This window comes from Tauraco erythrolophus, chromosome 5, assembly GCF_009769465.1.
Source record: "Tauraco erythrolophus isolate bTauEry1 chromosome 5, bTauEry1.pri, whole genome shotgun sequence".
Taxonomy (NCBI): Eukaryota; Metazoa; Chordata; class Aves; order Musophagiformes; family Musophagidae; genus Tauraco; species Tauraco erythrolophus.
The window spans coordinates 2968892-2989631 of record NC_141469.1 but is presented as its reverse complement, the minus strand read 5'-3'; the positions used below and the strand labels follow the sequence as shown (position 1 = coordinate 2989631).

Here is a 20740-nt window from a genome sequence, read left to right as displayed (position 1 = left end):
GAAAATAAAACTTATGGGAAGCGGCTGAGGGAGTTGGGGCTGTTTAGCCTGGAGAAAAGGAGGCTGAGGGGAGACCTGATTACAGCCTATAAATACTTGAGAAGGGATGGTGGGAAGGTGGGGGAAGGGCTCTTTACATTAGTGATGGGTGATAGAACAAGAGGAAATGGGTATAAGCTTAGTCAGGGCAGATTCAGGTTGGATGTTAGGAAGTATTTCTTCTCTGAAAGGGTTGTCAGCCACTGGAATAGGCTGCCCAGGGAGGTGGCTGAGTCCCCATCCCTGGATGTGTTTAAGAATAGGGTGGATGATCTACTTAGGGATATGGTTTAATGGGGATTAGGGACGGTTGGACTCGATGATCTCTAAGGTCTTTTCCAACCTAGAAACCTATGAATCTATGAAAATGTTGTGCCATTGTTTACCGTGCTGTCTCTCGGGTGTTTTGCGTACGCTCCTGAAGTTCTACGTTAGATGCAAAGGAAGAGGAAGGTAAAATTCTGGAGTTTGTGGGTCCGTGGGTCGATTTAACAACACGTCTCAGAAACCCGAGAGCTACAGCCTAAAATAGTTCAGTGCTCCTGTCAGCAAAGGTGCTTTTCCTCATGTATTTGCCCTCCAGCCTTCTTTCCAAGTGGAAGAAATTGTCAGTGTCTGGCAAAAAACAAAACATTATTAGCGGAGTAGCGAGTGAGGAAATTCCTACGGAGGACCTTTCCGATTTTGCTGTGATTGTACATGACAGCTTTTGCATAGGAAGCAAGTTCCTCAAAAAAAAAACCCATTACTGTAGATCTTCATAGGTCGTTTACTTAAGGTCAAAACCCTGCAGCTTTTTTTCATACGAGTCAGACCAGAAGGCTCAAGTCTCTCATCACGTATTACGCTGCCTAACCAGTGAGAAACGAGGTGGTTTTCATTTCTCTTCCAAAATTCGTTCCCCGCCGTGTCCACAGGCAGGTACTCCATGCATGGTCACAGTGAGCTCGTGGTTAAAGGCTGCATCCATTCCCTTGGTGTCTGTGAATGGGATCTATTTCTGGAGTTATTTTCTTCATTCTGACTCGTGCCTGCAGTTGCCAAGATTTCCCTTTTCTGCCTGAGGAGTGGGAGGCACATTTATTTATAATTAATAAATTAAACACTAATTTATTAATGGGCTTCTCAGCTTGCCGAGTGTCATTATTGTATAAAATTTGAGCGTGATCACTGAGACCTGAAAGTTTTACTCTGTGGTTATGGTGATGTAATTGCTTTGGAGCTGTTTGTCAGGAGAAACATCAACTCTACTTTGTTTTAAAAAAAAACTCCCATTACTTAGAAGCTATAGTTAGGATCTCTTCATGTTTTAAAAATGATGAAGTGGGAAAGTCTAGATTTCTTTCCTCGTGTGGAGCGGGTTTTATTCTTGTTTCTATGTGGATTTATTTATGTGTTTTGTATATTCCACCTCCAGACTGGACTGACATCCTTACACCTTGCAGCTCAAGAGGATAAAGTGAACGTAGCTGAAATCCTCACGAAACACGGTGCAAACCAAGATGCTCAGACAAAGGTGAATCACGGAGTGGCTGCTGTCTCCAGCGTGCCACGGGATGCTACCGTTCCAAAAGGAATGTTCCACTGAGCTTGCAGTTTTACTTCTTTGTTCTCTTATTGTAGCTGGGTTACACACCTTTAATTGTGGCGTGTCACTATGGAAACATCAAAATGGTGAACTTTCTTCTCAAGCAGGGAGCAAATGTCAACGCTAAAACAAAGGTAAGGAATTTTTCCTTGCTTGCTTTTGCTCTTGGTGATGAACTTGGTAACCAAGCACTACGAATACGTGCCGTAGGTGCCTTTTCCCTAAGAATCGAATTATTTAGGTGGAAGGTGTCCACATGTGGTGATTCGTGGCTGTAGTGGATTGCCTCCTCTCTGCTCCATCTCATTGTGTAGACTTCACAAAAGAACAGTCAGGTAACTCTTTGGGCGTATGAAAGAAGGAGGCAGAGAATCAATTTAACTTTTTTTTTTCTTTTTACTTGCAAACTAACAAAGGCGAGCTTGTTTCTGATCTCACTTACGCATGGTTTTACACCAGCGTAATACCAGTTGTGCTGCCAAACTGGTAAGTAACAATTCAGACGCTTTGAGGGTGATGCCAGGTTCTCTCCAATCTGCTGGGAGAGGAGTGGGAAGAATTCCTGCTGATCAAAGCGTGGGTGGTATGACTTTGGGAGAGGAAGCAGCTGTGGTGGGGGAATGCAGTTTACTGAAGACAGGTTTGGGGTTTTTTGAGGGAAATCTGGGTTTGCTGGTACTGGCTGAAATGGTCCTGACTGCCTATAGCCAAAGTCTGAACAAAATCCACTGACTTCAGCCGTTTCTTCTGGTATAAACTGATGGGAACAACAGCTGGATGTGATGCATTTTGTAGGAAGAATTGTCTATCTCCTGCATATACACAGAGAAGTTCTGGTGACAGCAAGAGCGTGTTGCATCCCAGATACTATCACATCACCCTTGTCAGAAAGAGAAGGCTATCTCCAGAGCTGCAGGGCTTCAGCTTAGTTAATGCTGGCTTCAGAAAACAGCTAGCTACTAGCTGCAGATTGGATGTTTTGGGATCAACGTGAAGAAGTCCGTTGATATTTCTAGTGACATACTTATTATTTGTAAGATCAAAAAAAAAATCAGAGGCTTGTGGTAGGCTGGTCCCTCTGGCCAGCCCCTCTGTCCTCAGCTGCGACCTATGGAATGGATTCGTTTCTCGAGTAGCGTTATTTCATCAGAGTAGTCACAGCTCAATGTGGTAGGAAACAGCAAAGCAAATAAATAAAAGATGCTGGCCCATCCCTCGTGAGATCACCCAAAATCAACGGACAAAACCCAGAGATTCCAAAAGAACAGGCAATGTGACTAGAAAAACAGCTGATGAGAATGAATAAAGCAGACACTAGCAGGATCCAAACGATAGCTGCCAAGACATTCAGTGGAGATATTTGGAGGCTACCTAAAGGGACAGATGTCCTCGTGTCTTTAGTGTTAGGTCTCACTCTGTGTCTAAGGAGACACTCAGCCAAATTCTGTCACCATTTCCCCAGGTACTTCGCTTATTTAGAATAATTCCCTTCAAGTCAGCAAGTTTGTATGAGAGTATGGGGCAGCAGTTCTCCAAAATCTCACACCTAGGGGCCAATAAAAATACTGGCCATCTGTCAGCTGGTGCTGTGGACTCAGTTTAAAGAGCGAATCCATCCCGGCTGGGTTCAGGATAGGCGTGTTGAAGAATAAGGAGCCTCTCTTGCAGCTTGGTCTTTAACTAGAGAAAGCCTGCATGATGCTTGGTGCCGTGTCCAGCGAAAAATAACATAGCTCAATTCTGGTTTGAAGCACTGCACTGATATTTAAGTCAAGATAGCGAATTTACTTTGCACTGCAACCTCCAGTGAAATCATCCTTCGTTTCCTTAGTAGTCCGTGCACACATACTGTAAATATAAGAACTGTAATGGTTCTGAACTGTCAGTATTTAATTAGTAGTGCAAAGCATCCCAGAGAGGTGGTGGATGCTCCATCCCTGGAGACGTTCAAGGCCAGGTTGGACGAGGCCCTGAGCAACCTGATCTAGTTGGAGATATCCCTGTTCCTTGCAGGGGGGTTGGACTAGATGACCTTTGAAGGTCCCTTCCAGCCCTAACCATGCTATGATTCTATGATTCTATTCGTTTGCCAAAGAGATAACTCTGGGAGTGTGTCTTTCAGAGCCTGCCCCCAGGCTTTACGTGAAGTGTACAGTGAGATCAACTTGGTGTTCTCGTCCAATTTATTCTTTTCTTGCTTTCAAAGCCAATTGCAAATTGTTTTGTAAATGAATGGCCTGACTGGACCTACACAATACCCTCTCAGATCAACTAGCTGAAGCACACGGTGGTGATGTTTCTGTGTTGTGTAACACTAGAATGAAGCACTGGAGCAGATAAGTGTATGGAGTTAAGTGTGTTTATTAACACAGACATCGAGTTCGTGTTTTGAAGTGTAATTACAGCTTGGTCAGGCCTTTTGAAGGCAAAGCAAAGCTAAAATTGATTGTCATTATTAACAGGTATGTGTTGTTTATAGGTTGCTTTTTTAAAGGCAAATAGTCTCAAGTCACTGCTGTTAAAAATGATACATTTTTTTAAATTGGCTCCAATATTTTAAAGGCAAATCTTGGGGCTTCTATGAAAAAGTAAGATGTGAGAGGAAGAAAAATGTTCTCTGCCTCAGCTATGGTTCCATGTCCTTAGCGTGCCGTTTTAACTTCACTGTTCCTCATTATTCCTCCCTCTGATTCAAGAAATGAGGAATTCTCTCTTTCCAGAGATTGTCTACATTGTGAGATGAAAGATGATTTGTGAATAACAATATTATCTTCTTTCATCTTTTCATTAATCCAGGGAAGGAGTATTACTATTACTGAAGACTGAGTTAATTGATGGCGTAATTTCGTTCTGATACATCTCAAAAAGAGCAGAAGGAAGCAAAAGTGAAGTGTCTGATCTAATTACTGATGCTTGTTGTTCTTTCTCTGTTTTTATCGTAACCACCCGTGGACAACAGAATGGGTACACCCCTCTTCACCAAGCTGCTCAACAAGGCCACACTCACATCATTAACGTTCTTCTCCAGCATGGGGCCAAGCCCAACGCCATCACCACTGTAAGTCCACAAAGTGCCAGTGGGAACTTGTTTCCCTGGACAGTTCTTTTCTTTCTTTTTTTTTTAGGGCTTGAGAGCAAGCCTTTGTTTTGGTGAAAGTATTCCTCGTACAGCTGGTTGTCAGATGTGTAAATGTAACTTCCTCTTCTTTTCCTTATTCTCTTAAGGTAGCTCAGATCAGATCTAACTGGGCACTGAGCTAAACCTGGGGTGGGGAAACTGGTTTCTGAGTTGCAGGGTCAGGCTGGCCACAGCTAGCTGTGCCATGCTTGTTCAGTTGCCCTCTGCCTCAACACTTCCATCTGTAAACAGGTGTCTCGATAAGGATTTTTTTGCAAAAATTAAGAGGAAACCAGAACCTAGGCTCTTTTGAAGATTTAGACCCAAATTTGTGTCCCTCTATCCAGGGGATCTGTTTCAGGTTCTTTCTGAGTTCTCTGATGTTAATGCCTCTTCGAAGATGGTCAGTAGCCTCTGGCTCAGCTCGTTCTCCGCAGTCAGCCAGGAATGCAACTGTCCTATTTCATGTCGATGTTGTCGTTAGTCACCTCTGGTCGGGTCATCTTCAAAATGCAGCCAGAATGTCCAAAACTCTTGTCGTTCCCCAGAGTGGACCAGGTTTCCGTGTACATACTTAAGTCGGCACCGGCAACCTGTTTGGCCCTGGAACAATCACATTGAATTCCCTTCTGTGAAGTTATCCAAAATACCAGTTTATGCACCAGGTTGTCAAGCGAGAGACTATGTAGTCATCTCCTGGGGCTGTAGGTACTGTTGGGCATTTTCAGCCGAAGGGCTCTTCGCTTCCTTTCAGCCCTCATGTTGGGGCTCTCATGCCCAAATCTAACCCAAATCCAAGCAGGGTCTCAAGGATGTGTCTCTACTGCACAGCTTGCACGCTTTCTCGGGTACTACATCAGTTCTTGTCCACACGTAGCAACCTCTAGCTTGAGATAAGAGAGAATTTCAATCCAAGATATCTGGCAGGGAGATGTGGGAGCGGGATATGAGCAGTTAATGTGCAGGTGACAGTAACAGTCAAATTATTTGTGCTGTGAACATGCTCATGGTTTCCCTGCCCATGGCAGGGGGGTTGGAACTAGATGATCTTTGAGGTCCCTTCCAACCCAAACCATTCTATGATTGTGTATGTCATGGGCATTTAAAATGCAAACAAGTTCATTTGAATGCAAGTTAATTCTCCACCTCAAAGTGTTGCGTAGGTTGTTTTTGTGTTTGTTGAATCATTAGCTTTTGTGTACTTTCATTGGACATCTATTAATTTATTACATTTTTGTTGTAAGGAGGAATGCAAGTGCGTGTGGACAATAGACCTGTAATCTTGTATTCCCCAAAGAAGGAATTGTACCCGATAAAGATTCAACAGTTTCAACTGAAAGCGAAGCTGCAACGTTTAAAAATGCTTCTTTGAGGAGAGTGTTTCTGATGCAGAGCCATTTATGCAAGATCAAACATGAGCTTCTGCAGACAAGACGCCTTCTGTACAGTGAAAAGCGAGCACTGAAGGGTTAAGCCATACAGTACTTTTTGGAGTTAGAATAGCAGGCAGATGTGTGTTGTGTTACCATGGTAATCAGGGCCATAGTCTTAGAGAAGTTACAAAGACAGAGTCAGATGTAACGTTAAAAAAAAAAAAAAAACAAAAAACTTGCTTTTCCTAGGCTGCGCCTTGTTTTGGATGGAAATGCTGGCTCATGCCGTGTTGGGAATGATCTCATTGGTTCACATCACCATCCTCCCTCTCACTGCGCGCTCTCCCCCCCCTTCTCTTTTCTCTCCAGAATGGGAACACTGCCCTAGCTATTGCCAGGCGCCTGGGATACATCTCGGTGGTCGATACGCTGAAGGTTGTAACGGAGGAGATCACCACCACCACAACTGTGAGTTGCAGATGCCTTAAAACGTCTCTCTCCTTTATGCAGAATGTTGTCTTTTCGCTCCTTGCCTCACGCTCTCCGTGTATCTCTTTCCTTTTCTTATTTTCTGGGTTTAGCACGCTCCCCCCTGCCTTCTGCTGGATTTTTGCAAAAGTGCTCCCATGCTTTCAGTGGGTCTTCTAAGCACGTGGAAGCCTGTGCAACACAACAGGCTTTGCTGAGCTAGGTGGCAAAACCTACGTACGTAACAGACGGAAAACAAACAGTCAAAAGCAGAGTAAAACTTTTTTCTGGCTAACTGCAAACCCAAACTTTCCAGAAGTTTGTGCATTGTTGTTTAGATCCTTCCCTCTTTCTCTTTTCACCTCTCCTTTTCGGTCTGTCCGTACGTTGCCACACTTTTGACACCCACCGAGGCTCGACCGTGGCAGCACCCCACAGCAAGCTGGGTGGTTTTTGGACTGGTGCCCAGCTTGGTGGTGCTCTCTGGCTGGCTCTGAATCACATCAATCATACTACTCAAGTCACTTTGAGTTCAAAAAGATCCTGTTTCTCCAAAATACAAAAGAATCTTCCTTCCATGCTCAGTCCCCCACGCTCTTGGTAGTCCGTATTTTGACGTCAGGGTTATGAATAGGGTGTGCTGAACATCAGCAAGGTGGCACCGTTGCTTCGAGCCAGGAAAAAATGATATATTCTGACCCTCTGGGAGGGGAGGGTGTTCTCTTCTTGGACTTTCACCTCCCATCTACGAATGTTTTAGCAGGTAGGACGGGAGAATATTAGAAATAGTGCATCATTTAAGAAATTAATTTTAATTTCAATTTCCATTACTGGATTTTATCTTGAAACGCTGTTGTAAGGTCATTCTTTTTTTTTTTTTTTTCTTTTTTTAAATAATGCAAGAAAGATGAGCAGCCTAGAAAACCTGTCAAGTCTAGATGTCATTTAGGAGCTCAGAGCTGTCAAAATCCACAGATTACTTACGAGGTTCCACTACTCAGTCAGGGAGAGAGTTTGAAGAAATGCAAAGTCTCTTGTAAAGAAATGGGAAAATAATTTGGTTTTTTTCGTGTACTGCCAGCAAATCCCACTGATATTAACTGAGGAGGATGGAATAAAAGTAGCATGGCATAAGGTTACAAATAGAGTGAGCCATCATTTATTAATGACCTGCAAAGATCAGACTGAGTCAGGTTTGGACAAAGAATTCCAGCATAATTCCAGAAGTCTCTTTATAAAGACTGTATGTTTTTGTTGTTACTTAGTTTGTGTTCTTGTTTAACCATATAGCACATCACAGATGTACGTGCATAAACACATATGTATCTATTTCATATTTAAGTCTTAGGTGCTTTGTGATAATATACTGTGAAAAGACACCTGTGGGTGAGTTACTTGGGATAAATGTTTCTTTAAACTTTGAGGGTAATGGATTTTTCTGCCAGGTACTGGGTGCTTGGGGTTTAGGACTGAATCAGACACTGAACCTGACTTGCATAGGGGACCTCCAATGCTTGCATGTGAGAGAAATCTGAGATCTTGAACGGTGTCTGTGGACCAAGCACTGCTTTTAAAAGCCAAGTGGGAACCCTCGATAAGCTCAGCAGATTTTTCAGCTGGGAATTTGTCTGAATCTTGTACTTTAGGGATATATAGAAGGTAAACCCCTGGTGGTGGTGTTCACGGCGGGGAATGTTGATTAAACATAATTTTAGAACAAATCCTGAAAAGGAGGGGTAAATAACAGGCACTCACAGGCACTCCCTGCAATAAAGTTCTCCAGATGGTGAGGTTGGTGTTGCCAAACCAGAACACAGCGTTTAGCACTGAAAAAAAAAGGTGCTGTCACCATAGTTACTTCATCTCTAAGGTTGTAGCCGAGTGATGTGTGGAGGATGTTAGACAGGCTGGTGCTTTATTGGTATTCAAGTCACTGGCATTTGGGATGAGGGAAAGGTCTCCAGTGCCAAAGCCTTTGGTCTAACTTTGAACAAATTTCCCTCCTACTTGCATTAGGGATGTTATTAGTGGAGCCACATGAGTATCAAGCAATAGAGAGAATAAAGTGCTCTTAATTTTACTCATGGATTAGAGATGACTAGGAAATAATTCAGAATAAGCTAGACTTCCAAAGGTTTGCTAGGTAATTCAGTTTTGGGGTATTTATACAAGCAGGCATAGTCTTCCTGTGGACAAATGAATATATGAGGAGCTTTGAAGTTGTTTACAGCATCCTGCTGTTGAGTAAGTACATCTAGGTTTATATACCTGAATTATGTGTGTGAATTATTTCTATGCCACCAGATGAAAATCTGGCCTCAGGACGAAAGTCTTGAATAGAGAAACCTCAAGTAAAGTGCATGATTGAGTTCTCAGTGGCACTAAACAGTAGGGAAATTTGAGAAATCTGTATTGAGCAGTTTTCCAAGCGGGCCATTCATGGGGCTAGAGAGGGATTTTAAATTTTGAGAGCATTTGACGTTTCTAATGCGCCTAGCAATGAAAAAAAAAAATCTAGTATTTTATTAAAAGTTCACTCAAAAACATGAATTCACAAGTTCTGTTTGGGAATGGATGTAGAATTAAGGATTCTTGCTGAGCTCAGTGTTCCAGAGATAGCATTACAGATTTTCTGTTCCCAAACACGCGCATCCTCTCTTGATTCTGCCGTCCAAACTTTGTTTTGGTTGTTAAATTATGTAACAATTTTCTCTGACTGAAGGGGAAAATCATGGAGTAAATGAAGCATCATTGCTTCTCTGTAAATAAATAATCATGTCTGAGAGCCTTAGTCAGAGACCAGATTGTTAATATATAGGGGCCTGTGAAAACCTAATTTATGAATAAATTGCTACCACGATAAATAAGCTTTAGTTACTGGGATCTGTGGGTCTAAGTTAATGGGAAGACAGTCTTCAGTGTCCCTCTGCACCTGTAGCTCGTGGGCCAGAGTGTTGTCACATCCTTTCCCTTCTGTGTCGTTCTTATCAAATAGATTTTGTGCATAAGCTGAGGTTAGGAAACAAGTTATCTTAAATTTTGGTCATACAGCAGTCACACAAAAAATAGCATTTTTGACTCCCAGGCATCCCCTTCTTTCCCCTTTCTTCAGAATTTGGTCACCTCCTCCTGCTTGTTTTTTTTTTTTTTTCCCCTGGCTTTTCAGTTGTTTTATGTAGGGAACAAATAAACTGGCAGTAGAGAATTTGCAGGAGGTGCAATTGCTGTGGCAGTTACAATGCAACACCAGTAAATTGGTACTCACATCCAGTGCTTCCCACTTCACTTGAAAAATATACAGCCCCCTTCAGCTGGATTTATTTCTGTAATGCAGTGCCAGTGATTTGAGTTATTTTATTTTATTTTATTTATTTTATTTTATTTTATTTTATTTTATTTTATTTTATTTTATTTTATTTTATTTTATTTTATTTTATTTTATTTTATTTTATTTTATTTTATTTTATTTTTATTATTTTTATTTTATTTTTATTTTATTTTTTATTTTATTTTTTTATTTTATTTTATTTATTTTATTTTTAATTTACAATATATTTGTTAACTTCCTGCTGCATTGTTGAAGAAACAAGGTCCACATCACCTGAACAACAGCATCATCCCCATCGGTCGTTGCTGGCTTTGCCACCCTACTGCTGCCCCACGTTTCCATCTGAGGAAAGCCCTGGGAATGCAGGGGGGGAAAAATCTGACATATTGCTGGAGGCATTTGGTGAACATAAACTAATTTTCAACACGGAACACGTGTCGTGAAAGACGCTGCAGCAGAAATAATTAATTGCCTTGAATCACGGGTGAGAGTGAATTAGGAAGCCTAATTGGGATTGCCATTTGAAGCCAAGGGCGTTGTTCTTTCCTTGTACCTCGGGAGGATGGATTGAAAACTGCTGTCACAGTTAAATATGTTTCAAAAACGTAATCCAGACTTTTAAAACAAATTTCCAAAGTAATTACGCTGGTGGTAACTTTATTCTTTAGAAAAATGCAGTATCTTAGAATAATCAAGAATGTCAGTTTCTTAGAAATAAAGAAGTATAAAACAGAATCAGGGGAGCACCTAGGAAGTTTTATGCGACAAAAACTGCTCTTGACTTTGCTGCTGGCTCTCAGTGGGCATTTTCCCAAAAGCACGTTGCATAAGGGACTCGGGACTTGGCTGACATCCCTCAGATCGTACGCGCTTTCGCCGCTTCTGCACGGGACGTCAACTGATGTTTGATGGATCCCATCTACAGTAGGGAGTGAGGTGCTACCCCAGGGGGAGTTTCACGAGACCCATACCCTCCTGGCCTTCCTCTCCGTGCCAAAGGGGCACATCTGCTCCTCCAGACCTTAAAGGGTGATGTGTTGATTCCCCTCCACAGCTCCCCAGTTCAGCTGACTGGCTGCAGATCTGGATGGAGCCAGGGAAATATGTATTTTTTTCTCTTGTGACTAATGCTGTTCTGATCATTGCTTTTTTGGCATTTTGTCTCCTGTATCGTAACACGTGGAAGAGTTTCCTGCAGGCGACACTTTCACACCTTGCCCTTCCAACAATTTCTCTCCTGATGTTCTCCATCTCCTTCTCCACTGTGTATCTAGATGATAAAAGGATGTCTCCATTCTTGATTCAGCAGCACCCCTGAGCATCTTCCTTTTCCTTCTGGAAGGCATTTATGAAGATAAAATCATATTAAAAAAAGAAAATCTTCCAGTGTTGTCCCTCCTCTGTGCTGTCACACTTAACCAGGGTCCTCCCAGCAGTACTCGGTCCATACTTGACTTGTATCACAATATTTTAAGCTTTTAGGTGCAAAAAATATATCTGAATCTTCAAATAACCTTTTTTTTTCCCCTGATGTATATGTGATTAAGGGGAATATACGTGATTTGGGGGAATATACATGATTTATGAAAAAGATACCATTAATATGCAGTGTAGTAACTTTGGAGGGCGGGGGAAGAAAAGTTTCCAGTGATCTGCCTAAATCTTTCACATCTTTTTTTAGTTTAAAAATTTCACATCATTCATAACTCCATTCCCAAATGCTTTACGATTTAATAATTTCCATACGCCGCATACAACTTTCTGAAGCTCTTCTGTAGACATTACCTAATTCCTTTTAAAATCAGCTTGGAAACATTGAGCTGAATTGTTCTGCATGCACCATTTATAAATAAATTTGCTGAGAGACTTCTTTTCTTCTTTTATTCCTCTGACCAGCTCATTATCTTTTTTTTTTTTTTTGTACTTTTGTGCTGAAGTAAGTGTTACCTTATACAGCACTGAGAATAGGAGCTCCTGGAGCAAAGGTGAAAAATAAAGTTAGGGGAAGGGGAAACACGGTATAAAATATCTCAGTAGAGATATTCAGCCACTGTTGCTGTTGAAAATATGGTGCTTGTAAACTTTGCTGCTTCTTTTGGTGTTTCATCTGAGGATTGATGATTCTGTCTTTGCAGACCGTAACGGAGAAGCACAAGCTAAATGTACCTGAGACAATGACTGAGGTCCTGGATGTTTCAGATGAAGAAGGTGAGCAACTTGCCCAGTTCCTATTCCATATCACTTATGTAACCTGTAATACAGGCTCAAGATAGCTGCTTAAGTACTTGGACATCTTAATTTTGCCATGCTTGAAACGAACTTCTACTTTTTTAGTCACATAGTCATTATGGCACTTGAATAAAGATGCCAAAAGTTGACCCAAACTAGGCATCTTTTCAGAAAAAGCTTATCCGAACCGAATCAACAAAAGAGAACATAGTTCCTGAGTTCAGATTTTAAAATTTAAACATAGAGCTGTCCCAAAGCTGGCTTTGACCCTCCCGTAAAGAGGAATTTGAGCAGTAAATTTTTGGGATCAATGCCACCTGTTTCAGATACGTGTATCTAAGAGTTCTGCCTGATGGGAAACATTGGCAGAAGAAGATGCGTAAGGTGGAAGGTGAGGAGACTGTTGTCTTGAGGGAGCTTTTGGCACACATGAATCCCAGATACCCACGGCGTGACATAAAGTACCAACGTGCTACTGAGTTTGGCACTTTGGTTTCAGAGTCTATGGTATATGCAGACAGGAGGCGTTTGTTGTACCTACTGCTTCACTACGTCCCAAGAAAATTGCTGTGAACTTCTGGAGGGATGGAGAAAGTGCTGCAGTTTTATACAGCACAGAATTCAGGAAATAGCTTCAAAACATCCCTTTCTAAAAGTTCCCAAATGACTTCTGACAAATTTTAATCCCAGTGGCATCTGATAAATGCACACACGTTTGCAAGAATTTTCTGAGCAGCGTTAATTAATATTACAGTATCTTACATATGCCATTTTATGGTTATTGTTATTTCATGCAAATAATTTGCAAAGTGACTAATTTCAACAAGTCCTGGGGTTTTAGAAACACAGGTTATAGGTTTGGGTTTTTTTCTTTTGCAAGAACACAAATGCACTTGTGGTTGTAAATACTACTGGAAGTTAATGGCGTTCATGTCCCTAAACTGCTTGTATTACTTTTTCAAGTGGGATTTGTGCTGATAAATGAGTTACAATCTCGAGAAAATATGATGTTTAGGCTTCAGATACTAGGGTGTTTTTTTTAATACTCGCAAAGCTGCATGTGAAAGCGAACAAGAGTGATTTAAAAGAAAGGATTTTCTGCTGCATCACGATCAGTGAAATTATTTCTCTCTGGCATGTTTTTGCTACGTTTTCTCTGTTTGAAAAACATGCAAAACAGAGAAAACGTAGAAAAAACATGCAGCTGCTTGTGTAATTCTTGTAATAAATGGCCTTTATGTTCACTTCTTGCTTATGGCCTTATGTTCACTTTGTCGAATTTTCTCCCAGTCTTTTCAACTACCATTTAAGTACCATCTTGAAATCCACAAAGCCCACTACGTCTTTCTGCTCCTACAGGATTAACACAGAGTATTCCTTTTTCTCAAACCACTTTGTGTGTTGTGCAGCCTTTAAACACTCTGATGATGAGCGCTTCAGTGACGGTGAAGCATATAGCGGCACAGGTGCCGTTAGCAGAAGTTCGTGGAGTAAGACTTACAAACTTTCTCTTTCTGCTGAACTTAGATTGTTTGGTTTATGTTTTGTGTTGCAGCAACGTGGATTTTCTTAATCTGGGTGCCTAACACCGCTCCTTTTCTTGACTTTTGAAGTGTGACTGGGCATGTGTTTCCTGAAAGGTGGGAGGAAGAAGGGAAGTCAGAAAATCCCAAGATTTTAGTACCTGTATCTGGAATATGTTGGCAGAACTTCCCGTGGCCGTCCAGCATGACTAGTGCTCTCCAGTGCTTTGAATTAACATTCTCTGCTTTCTGTTACCATCTGACACCTACTCTTTGTCAGTAGCCAGCAGATGCGACGTAGCTACTCCGGCACGTTGCTGCTCGAGCAGTCGTGTGCTCCAGCATACGTTTGGTGGGGAACACTCACCCCCGTAGTGCCTCTGTGATCCTGCTGCAGGTTGCTAAGCAGGTTGGCACAGTTAAAGCCCTTCATGCCATTGTCCTTGCAAAATCTGTTTCTCCAGGCAAAAACATTCAGGATGTTGTGAAAATTCCTAATGTGGATGGTAATTGTCGCAGGAACTTAAAATAACTGGGGGAAGGAAGAAGCAGTTACATGGCACAATTGTGTGCTGTTATGTTAATAATGGAGTATTTGTGTTCCTAAAACAAATTTAAGTGCAACATCCAGTCTTAGCAGTATAAAATAAGGGACTGTATAATCTGTCAGGTAGCTCGGCTTGGTATGTCAAGTCCTGCTCAGTGTAGCCTCTTTTAAAATATTTTTAATGATCTGAGAGCCCCGCTCACAGGTGATAGATCATAGAATCATAGAATGGTTAGGGCTGGAAGGGACCTGCAAAGGTCATCTAGTCCAACCCCCCTGCAAGGAACAGGGATATCTCCAACTAGATCAGGTTGCTCAGGGCCTCGTCCAACCTGGCCTTGAACGTCTCCAGGGATGGAGCATCCACCACCTCTCTGGGCAACCTGTTCCAGTGTTCTACAACTCTCATGGTAAAAAATTTTTTCCTAAATTCCTAGATATCAAGGTTAAGTCCAGAAGCAGGTGTGCATTGTCAGGGAAAGAAAAACACCTGTGCCAGCAACAAACTAGATGAAATTGGATTCGTAAGCTTTTGAGCAAGGATGAAGCAAGAAGTGGGGGAGAAAAAAGAAAAAAAAAAAAAAGAGGAAACCTCATAGGCTGGCAAAAACTTGATTATAGAAAAATCCTACTTCATCTGCTGTAAGCATGTTGTGCAGTCCTACATGTGTCAGATATTCCATGGCATTTATAAGTCCTTTCTGCTTTGTGACCATCAGGGCCCAAGATGTGTAAGCAGTTTATTCTTACACCACAGAAATACACACGTGCACGTGCGTGTTGCTGCTACTTTCTCTGTGCTACAGTCTACCATGAAGACTACTTAAGGATAACCATCCGTTGTTATTTGCTCAGCACTGTGCACGGCGCAGATGTAATGCAGTCACTGTTCAGAAGATGATGGCCTGATCTTGCAAAAAAGATCATAGAATCATAGAGTCATAGAATGATTAGGGCTGGAAGGGACCTTCAAAGGTCATCTAGTCCAACCCCCTGCAAGGAACAGGGATATCTCCAACTAGATCAGGTTACTCAGGGCCTCGTCCAACCTGGCCTTGAACGTCTCCAGGGATGGAGCATCCATCACCTCTCTGGGCAACCTGTTCCAGTGTTCTACAACTCTCATGGTAACAAATTTTTTCCTAATATCCAACCTGAATCTACTTCCCTCTATTTTAAAACTATTACCCCTTGTCCTATCCCAACAGGCCCTCCTGAACAGCCTCTCCCCATCTTTCTTGTAGGCCCCCTTCTCCTTAAGGATGGGGATTACACTGTAGATTCCCACAGGCCTAGCTGTTAAGTGATGTGGTTTCTGAAACACATATCCCTGCCAGCAGAAAGGCTTTGCGTGGATAGAGTTGTACTAAAAAAAAAAAAAAAAAAAAGTGCATTTTTATCATTGCATCTGGCTTAGCTGTTCATGTTGCTGCAAAGTTTAGTTCCTTTAAAGCTGTTGCCACAAAAGAAGCAATTTGCACCTGAGAGATCTTCACAGCAGTAAATGGAAGTTGCTGCGAAGCATCTTGTGAAACGTATTTTAGTAACATTTACAGAATTAGTGAAGTGAAGCGCAAGCAGATGTTTCTGTTAGGGCTGAGTCAGTGTAGGCACACAGGAAAATCTAGAAAAGGCAGGAACCTTTCTTTTTATTCCCCCATATGTTAATGTAGTATTGAGGAGCATGTCACTGCTCCTCTGTTCTCATTCCACGCGTGATTTTTGTGGCAGAAGAGCTCTACAAACTGCTGATGGTTTCTCTTTGTGACTCTCAGCTGAGATAGTACCGTAGGTGTAGTGCTATACGTGGAGGATACAAGGACCAACCAGTTAAACAGGTGGTCGAAGAGCTCTTGGTTTTGTCTGTTTGGACCTTCTCATCTCCTGCTCCGTTTTCAGTCCAGTTAATTTTCGAAAGCTCTGGTTTCACCCTGTCTTTGAGACGAAGTTCTGGGTGCTGCAAGAAGTTGTCGTAGCTCTAACCACGCTTTCCCACATCCTCCATTATGCCAGCACAAACGTTTCACCGTGTGGTGAACCAACCCAGAGAACTGATCTGTCTGAAAATCGATCTCTTTGCTTGTTCCGACAAGTTATTTTTTGGCCAGACTACTTTTGCAGGCAAAAGGGAATAGAAAGACTGAAGGAGGTGAGACACCATTTTCAGAAGCAGCATGCCCCTGAGGTGGCTACCAGAAAGGCCAGTTCACACCGCGCAGAAATTAATGCTGACGTTTCACTTGCAGAGAAGGGATGGACAAATGTTGAGCAAATACTCAGTGGAGTCTCAAAAATCAGTTGGAATCACAACATCCAAAGAACAAAAAGCGACTCTTTTGTCTAAAAATTGTTAAAGAGTCAACTCTGTGCCTGGTTGAGACACAAGCTGATGCTGTTGGTTTGGGTTTTTTTTTTTTAACTTTGTGTTTCTTTTAAAACAATTACAAATAATGGAGTCATCTCAAGGTGATTAGGACACTGAATTTGCTGAAGTATTTCTAAAAATGGAAACAGCGTCATCACGTGTCCTTAAATAATTTATAAAATAAAATAACACATTAATGTCTATGTACAATAATGACCCAGTGTCAGGTTGTTGCATTTTTCCTCTCACAGAGCTGCTCATTTTTCTCCTTTTTAGTTTTAAAGGTTACCAAAATGGTGATAGTGCATCATTCAGACATGCTCACAGTCATAGCATCTGTGTAGAAGTGAGGTTTGCTCTTTCTTCGTGGATGCGCATCAGTGACAAGGTGGCACATCTGTGAACTGCTGCATCACTTAAGGACATCAAAAATGTGATCTTAGATTCCAGAAAGCAGCTCACAACCAGTTCATACTAAATCTGGTTCAGACATAGACTCACAAAGGACTGAGAAGTTACTACTCTACAGCCAGACGGTCCAGTAGGGTTCAGGAATTTGTTTCTGGTGCTGTCGATGATTCCTAAATGACTCTGTGGAAGTTACTCCAGTTATCTCAGTCTTCCAGTTGTAGAATGGGATATTGATCAGCTGCTTTGCCTGATGCTTTGGGAGCTGTGGAGGAAACGCCGCGTGTATCTGTTTACCTACCTGTGTAACTGCTTGCCTGGAAATAACTGAACACCCAGTTATTTGGTATGAATGTTGTTATTATGGCTTTAAACTGGAAGAGGGCAGATTTAGATTGGATATTACAAAGAAATTTTTCACTCTGAGGGTGGTGAGGCACTGGAACAGGTTGCCCTGAGAAGCTGTGGCTGCCCCATCCCTGGAAGTGTTCAAGGCCAGGTTGGATGAGGCTTTGAGCAACGTGGTGTAGTGGAAGGTGTCCCTGCCCATGGCAGGGGGGTTGGAACTGGATGATCTTTGATGTCCCTTCCAACCCAAACCATTCCATGAATCTATGATTATTGAATGATAATGTGCTCTGGTACCCAGGAATATTCTCTTGTCAGAGTGTATCACTTGATATTTGTGGTGGCTGCAGCTTGCACTTTGATAAGCATGCTGAATTCCTTAATAATTATCTGTAGGAGCAGGAAAGAGTGCTAAAATATGACACTGAACTTCCTGAGTGCCTTTGCATGTGGCCTTGGAGTACACTAACACCACGGCATACGTGTGATAAATGGGCAGTAAAGGCTGGGCAGAATTCATTGCTGTTGTATGTGCACGTAATTCCACTGAAGTAGAGGCTTAATTAGTTGGAATACTTAAGGAATAACTTTCCTTAATTAAACATGGTAGCTGAGGTTACTTACATTTTTGGTTGTTTTGTTGTTTTTTTTTCCTGAGCAAAATAAGAAATATTTTTTTTTTCTTCTGAGTGCCAGATGTGCAAATAGAACAAGAAATCTGAGAATCGGCTACCTTTTTTTTCCTTCATGTGTTTTCAGCACAAAAGGTTCTCGATAGGATGGTTAGCTGCTCAATTTTTCTCTTAACTGTATTGACATTGTTGCTAGGAATGTGAAAAAGCAAGTTGTAACAAAGTATTACTTGGATTTTTCACTGAAATTTTTCAGAGGAATATAGCTTTTTTTAAAAAAAAAATCTGATATTGTCATTGGAAAGAAATTATTTTCTTTTTGCTGGGGTAGAATTGCTAAAGATTGCTCGCTTGTCAACGTTTTGGTAATGAAAAATAGGAGATTGTGGTGAGGTTGCAAAAATTTTGGCGTGTTAAAAAGGAGAAATGTATTTTTGACTAGTCTTACCCATCTGATCTAAATCTGTCTTCAAAGCTACTGGATATTATCCCCTGCTCGTGATTGATAAAAAAAAATGTTTCCTTTTACATTTACATTAACCTTAATTAGCTAAAGACTTTATGGCTGCTGACAGAGATATTTTGTAATCCTGGAGCATTTCCCATTCCTTGGGCTGTTGTTCCCTGGAAAAACATGGCTGTGAAAGATGCTGGTGCGTCAGCACGTAACGTTTTACAAATGTTTTTAAAAGGGATACGTAAAACAGTGCTACTTGCCATGTGAATTTCACAAAGGCAAAATGAGTCAATACTTTGTATCCTTGGGAAGAAGGAAAAGACTTTTTTCCCCTTTTTTTCACTGGAAGGCATGCAGAGTCTTGGTCAGAAGGTTTGTTGGGAGTTATAGATACCTGTAGTAGACCAAACTTTCCTTCCTTAGTGTCCGAGGCGCTTCGGATCGTGAGGAAATTTCCTCTTTCACAGGACATATTTATCCAGTTGAGGATGAATTTTCCTCTTCCAGGAGAAGAAAGCAGTGTTCTGATGGAACAAAAAGCTAAACCAGTTCTCCGTCACTTTCCCCAGTATGTTCTATTAATGTTGTTTCCTGCCCAGGATTCTTTGTGACATCTGCTTGAAACCACACAGAGAACTTGTTCCAGTCCCAGTTTGACTGTCCATGGCATAGTAGCTCCACCACACCTCAGGTTTTTCAACATACTGGTTAGTATGGATGACTGGAATAGGCTGCCCAGGGAGGTGGTTGAGTCCCCATCCCTGGATGTGTTTAAGAATAGGGTGGATGATCTACTTGAGGATATGGTTTAATGGGGATTAGAGATGGTTGGACTCGATGATCTCTAAGGTCTTTTCCAACCTAGAAATCTATGAATCTATGAACCTTCCACTTGAGGGAAGTGAACGTGTCCAGGGAAAGTGTCGGGGAAACTCTGCGCGATACATTCCTTTGAAGATAGTTCAGGACTTACATATTCCCTAAAAAATTGTGCTTGCCTTAGCTGTCCCTTCTCCATCTGTTACTTTTCAGGAGCAGCACTTATGTGGGGAGCTGCAGACTTATCTGCATGCTGCAGAGCAAACAATCATTTTGGCAAACTCACAGAGCTGTATCTGGCTTTAAAAACATCTATTAAAAGCAGTTTCTGTCACAGCCCTCTTTCTTTCTTTTTGTTTTTTAACTTTTGCCTCTATTTTCTCTATGTTTCATAAGAAACAATTCCAGAGCATTTCTCATGCAGCAGTTGTCTTTTGCAATTCACTTAAGTAACAGGGAACTGTAAGAATGGTAGGAACTGGTTTTGCTGAGGCTTCCCTAAACGAGTTGGCTCTGTAGATGCATATCCAGAAAGTAGTGGTAAAAAATTTTAAAGCTGCTCACTTGATCAAATGTTTGCATAGCTCTCTGATATCAGGGGATAATTTCCTGATAATAATCTTAAAAAAAAAAACCCAAAACTAGTCTGTTTTAGAAACATTAAACGCTTCTCCTGTGAGCCAAAACTGATTTGCTGAGCTGGAAATTGCAGATGGCCTCAAAGCTACTGTCCTGTGAATGTTACTTTGCATTTAAAACATGTTTTTGATCTCAAAGTGGTTGATGATTGTTGCTTGATTTCATCAGTATATAGGTAGGACAAGCTGGGAGGAACTTTTGATAAGGGCATCTAGTGATAGGGCAAGGAGCAATGGCTTTAAACTGAAAGAGGGGAGATTTAGGTTGGATATAAGAAAAAAATATTTCACTCAGAGGGTGGTGAGGCACTGGAACAGGTTGCCCAGAGAAGCTGTGGCTGCTCCGTCCCTGGAAGTGTTCCAGGCCAGATTGGATGAGGCTTTGGGCAACCTGGTGTAGTGGAGGGTGTCCCTGCCTATGGCAGGGGGGTTGGAACTAGATGATCTTCAAGGTCCCTTCCAACCCAAACCATTCTATGATTCTATGACGTACCGCTCCCTTTTGCAGAATTTAAGAAAAGAAGTCAAGTGCAGCAATATCAGTGTGAGTCTCCAGTTTCCACAGTTTGGTAAAATCCTGTGTGTTCAGCCCAACTGTCGCTGCAGGAGCAGATAAATGTTCTCAGCATGCAGCCTGTTTCTCGTAGTCGGCCATTCAAGGATTTATAATGCTCAAAACCTGTGTTCAAACATCGGAAATCAGCATCAAAGTTAATTTTTTGTTTTCTCTGTACTAGTTGATCAGGGTAAGGCAGATAGTTACTGTCTGAGTGGCCAGAGCTGCCCAGGTGCTTCCCTTCCTGCTAACAGATATCTTAGAAATATCTGTTATTGTTGGAGATATCCCTGTTCCTTGCAGG

General features: G+C 41.7%; 1 protein-coding gene across 2 annotated transcripts in view; it reads left to right on the top strand.

The window, feature by feature from the left end:
- ANK2 (ankyrin 2) overlaps nucleotides 1–20740 on the top strand; it is a 172257-nt gene that overhangs the window by 79151 nt on the left and 72366 nt on the right. For both annotated transcript variants that reach the window (XM_086612093.1, XM_086612094.1), the window contains exons 19-24: nucleotides 1457–1555; nucleotides 1663–1761; nucleotides 4587–4685; nucleotides 6488–6586; nucleotides 12050–12122; nucleotides 13553–13633. In XM_086612093.1, the coding sequence (XP_086468219.1) occupies nucleotides 1457–1555; nucleotides 1663–1761; nucleotides 4587–4685; nucleotides 6488–6586; nucleotides 12050–12122; nucleotides 13553–13633 (550 nt within the window). The remainder of the gene's footprint in view (nucleotides 1–1456; nucleotides 1556–1662; nucleotides 1762–4586; nucleotides 4686–6487; nucleotides 6587–12049; nucleotides 12123–13552; nucleotides 13634–20740) is intronic.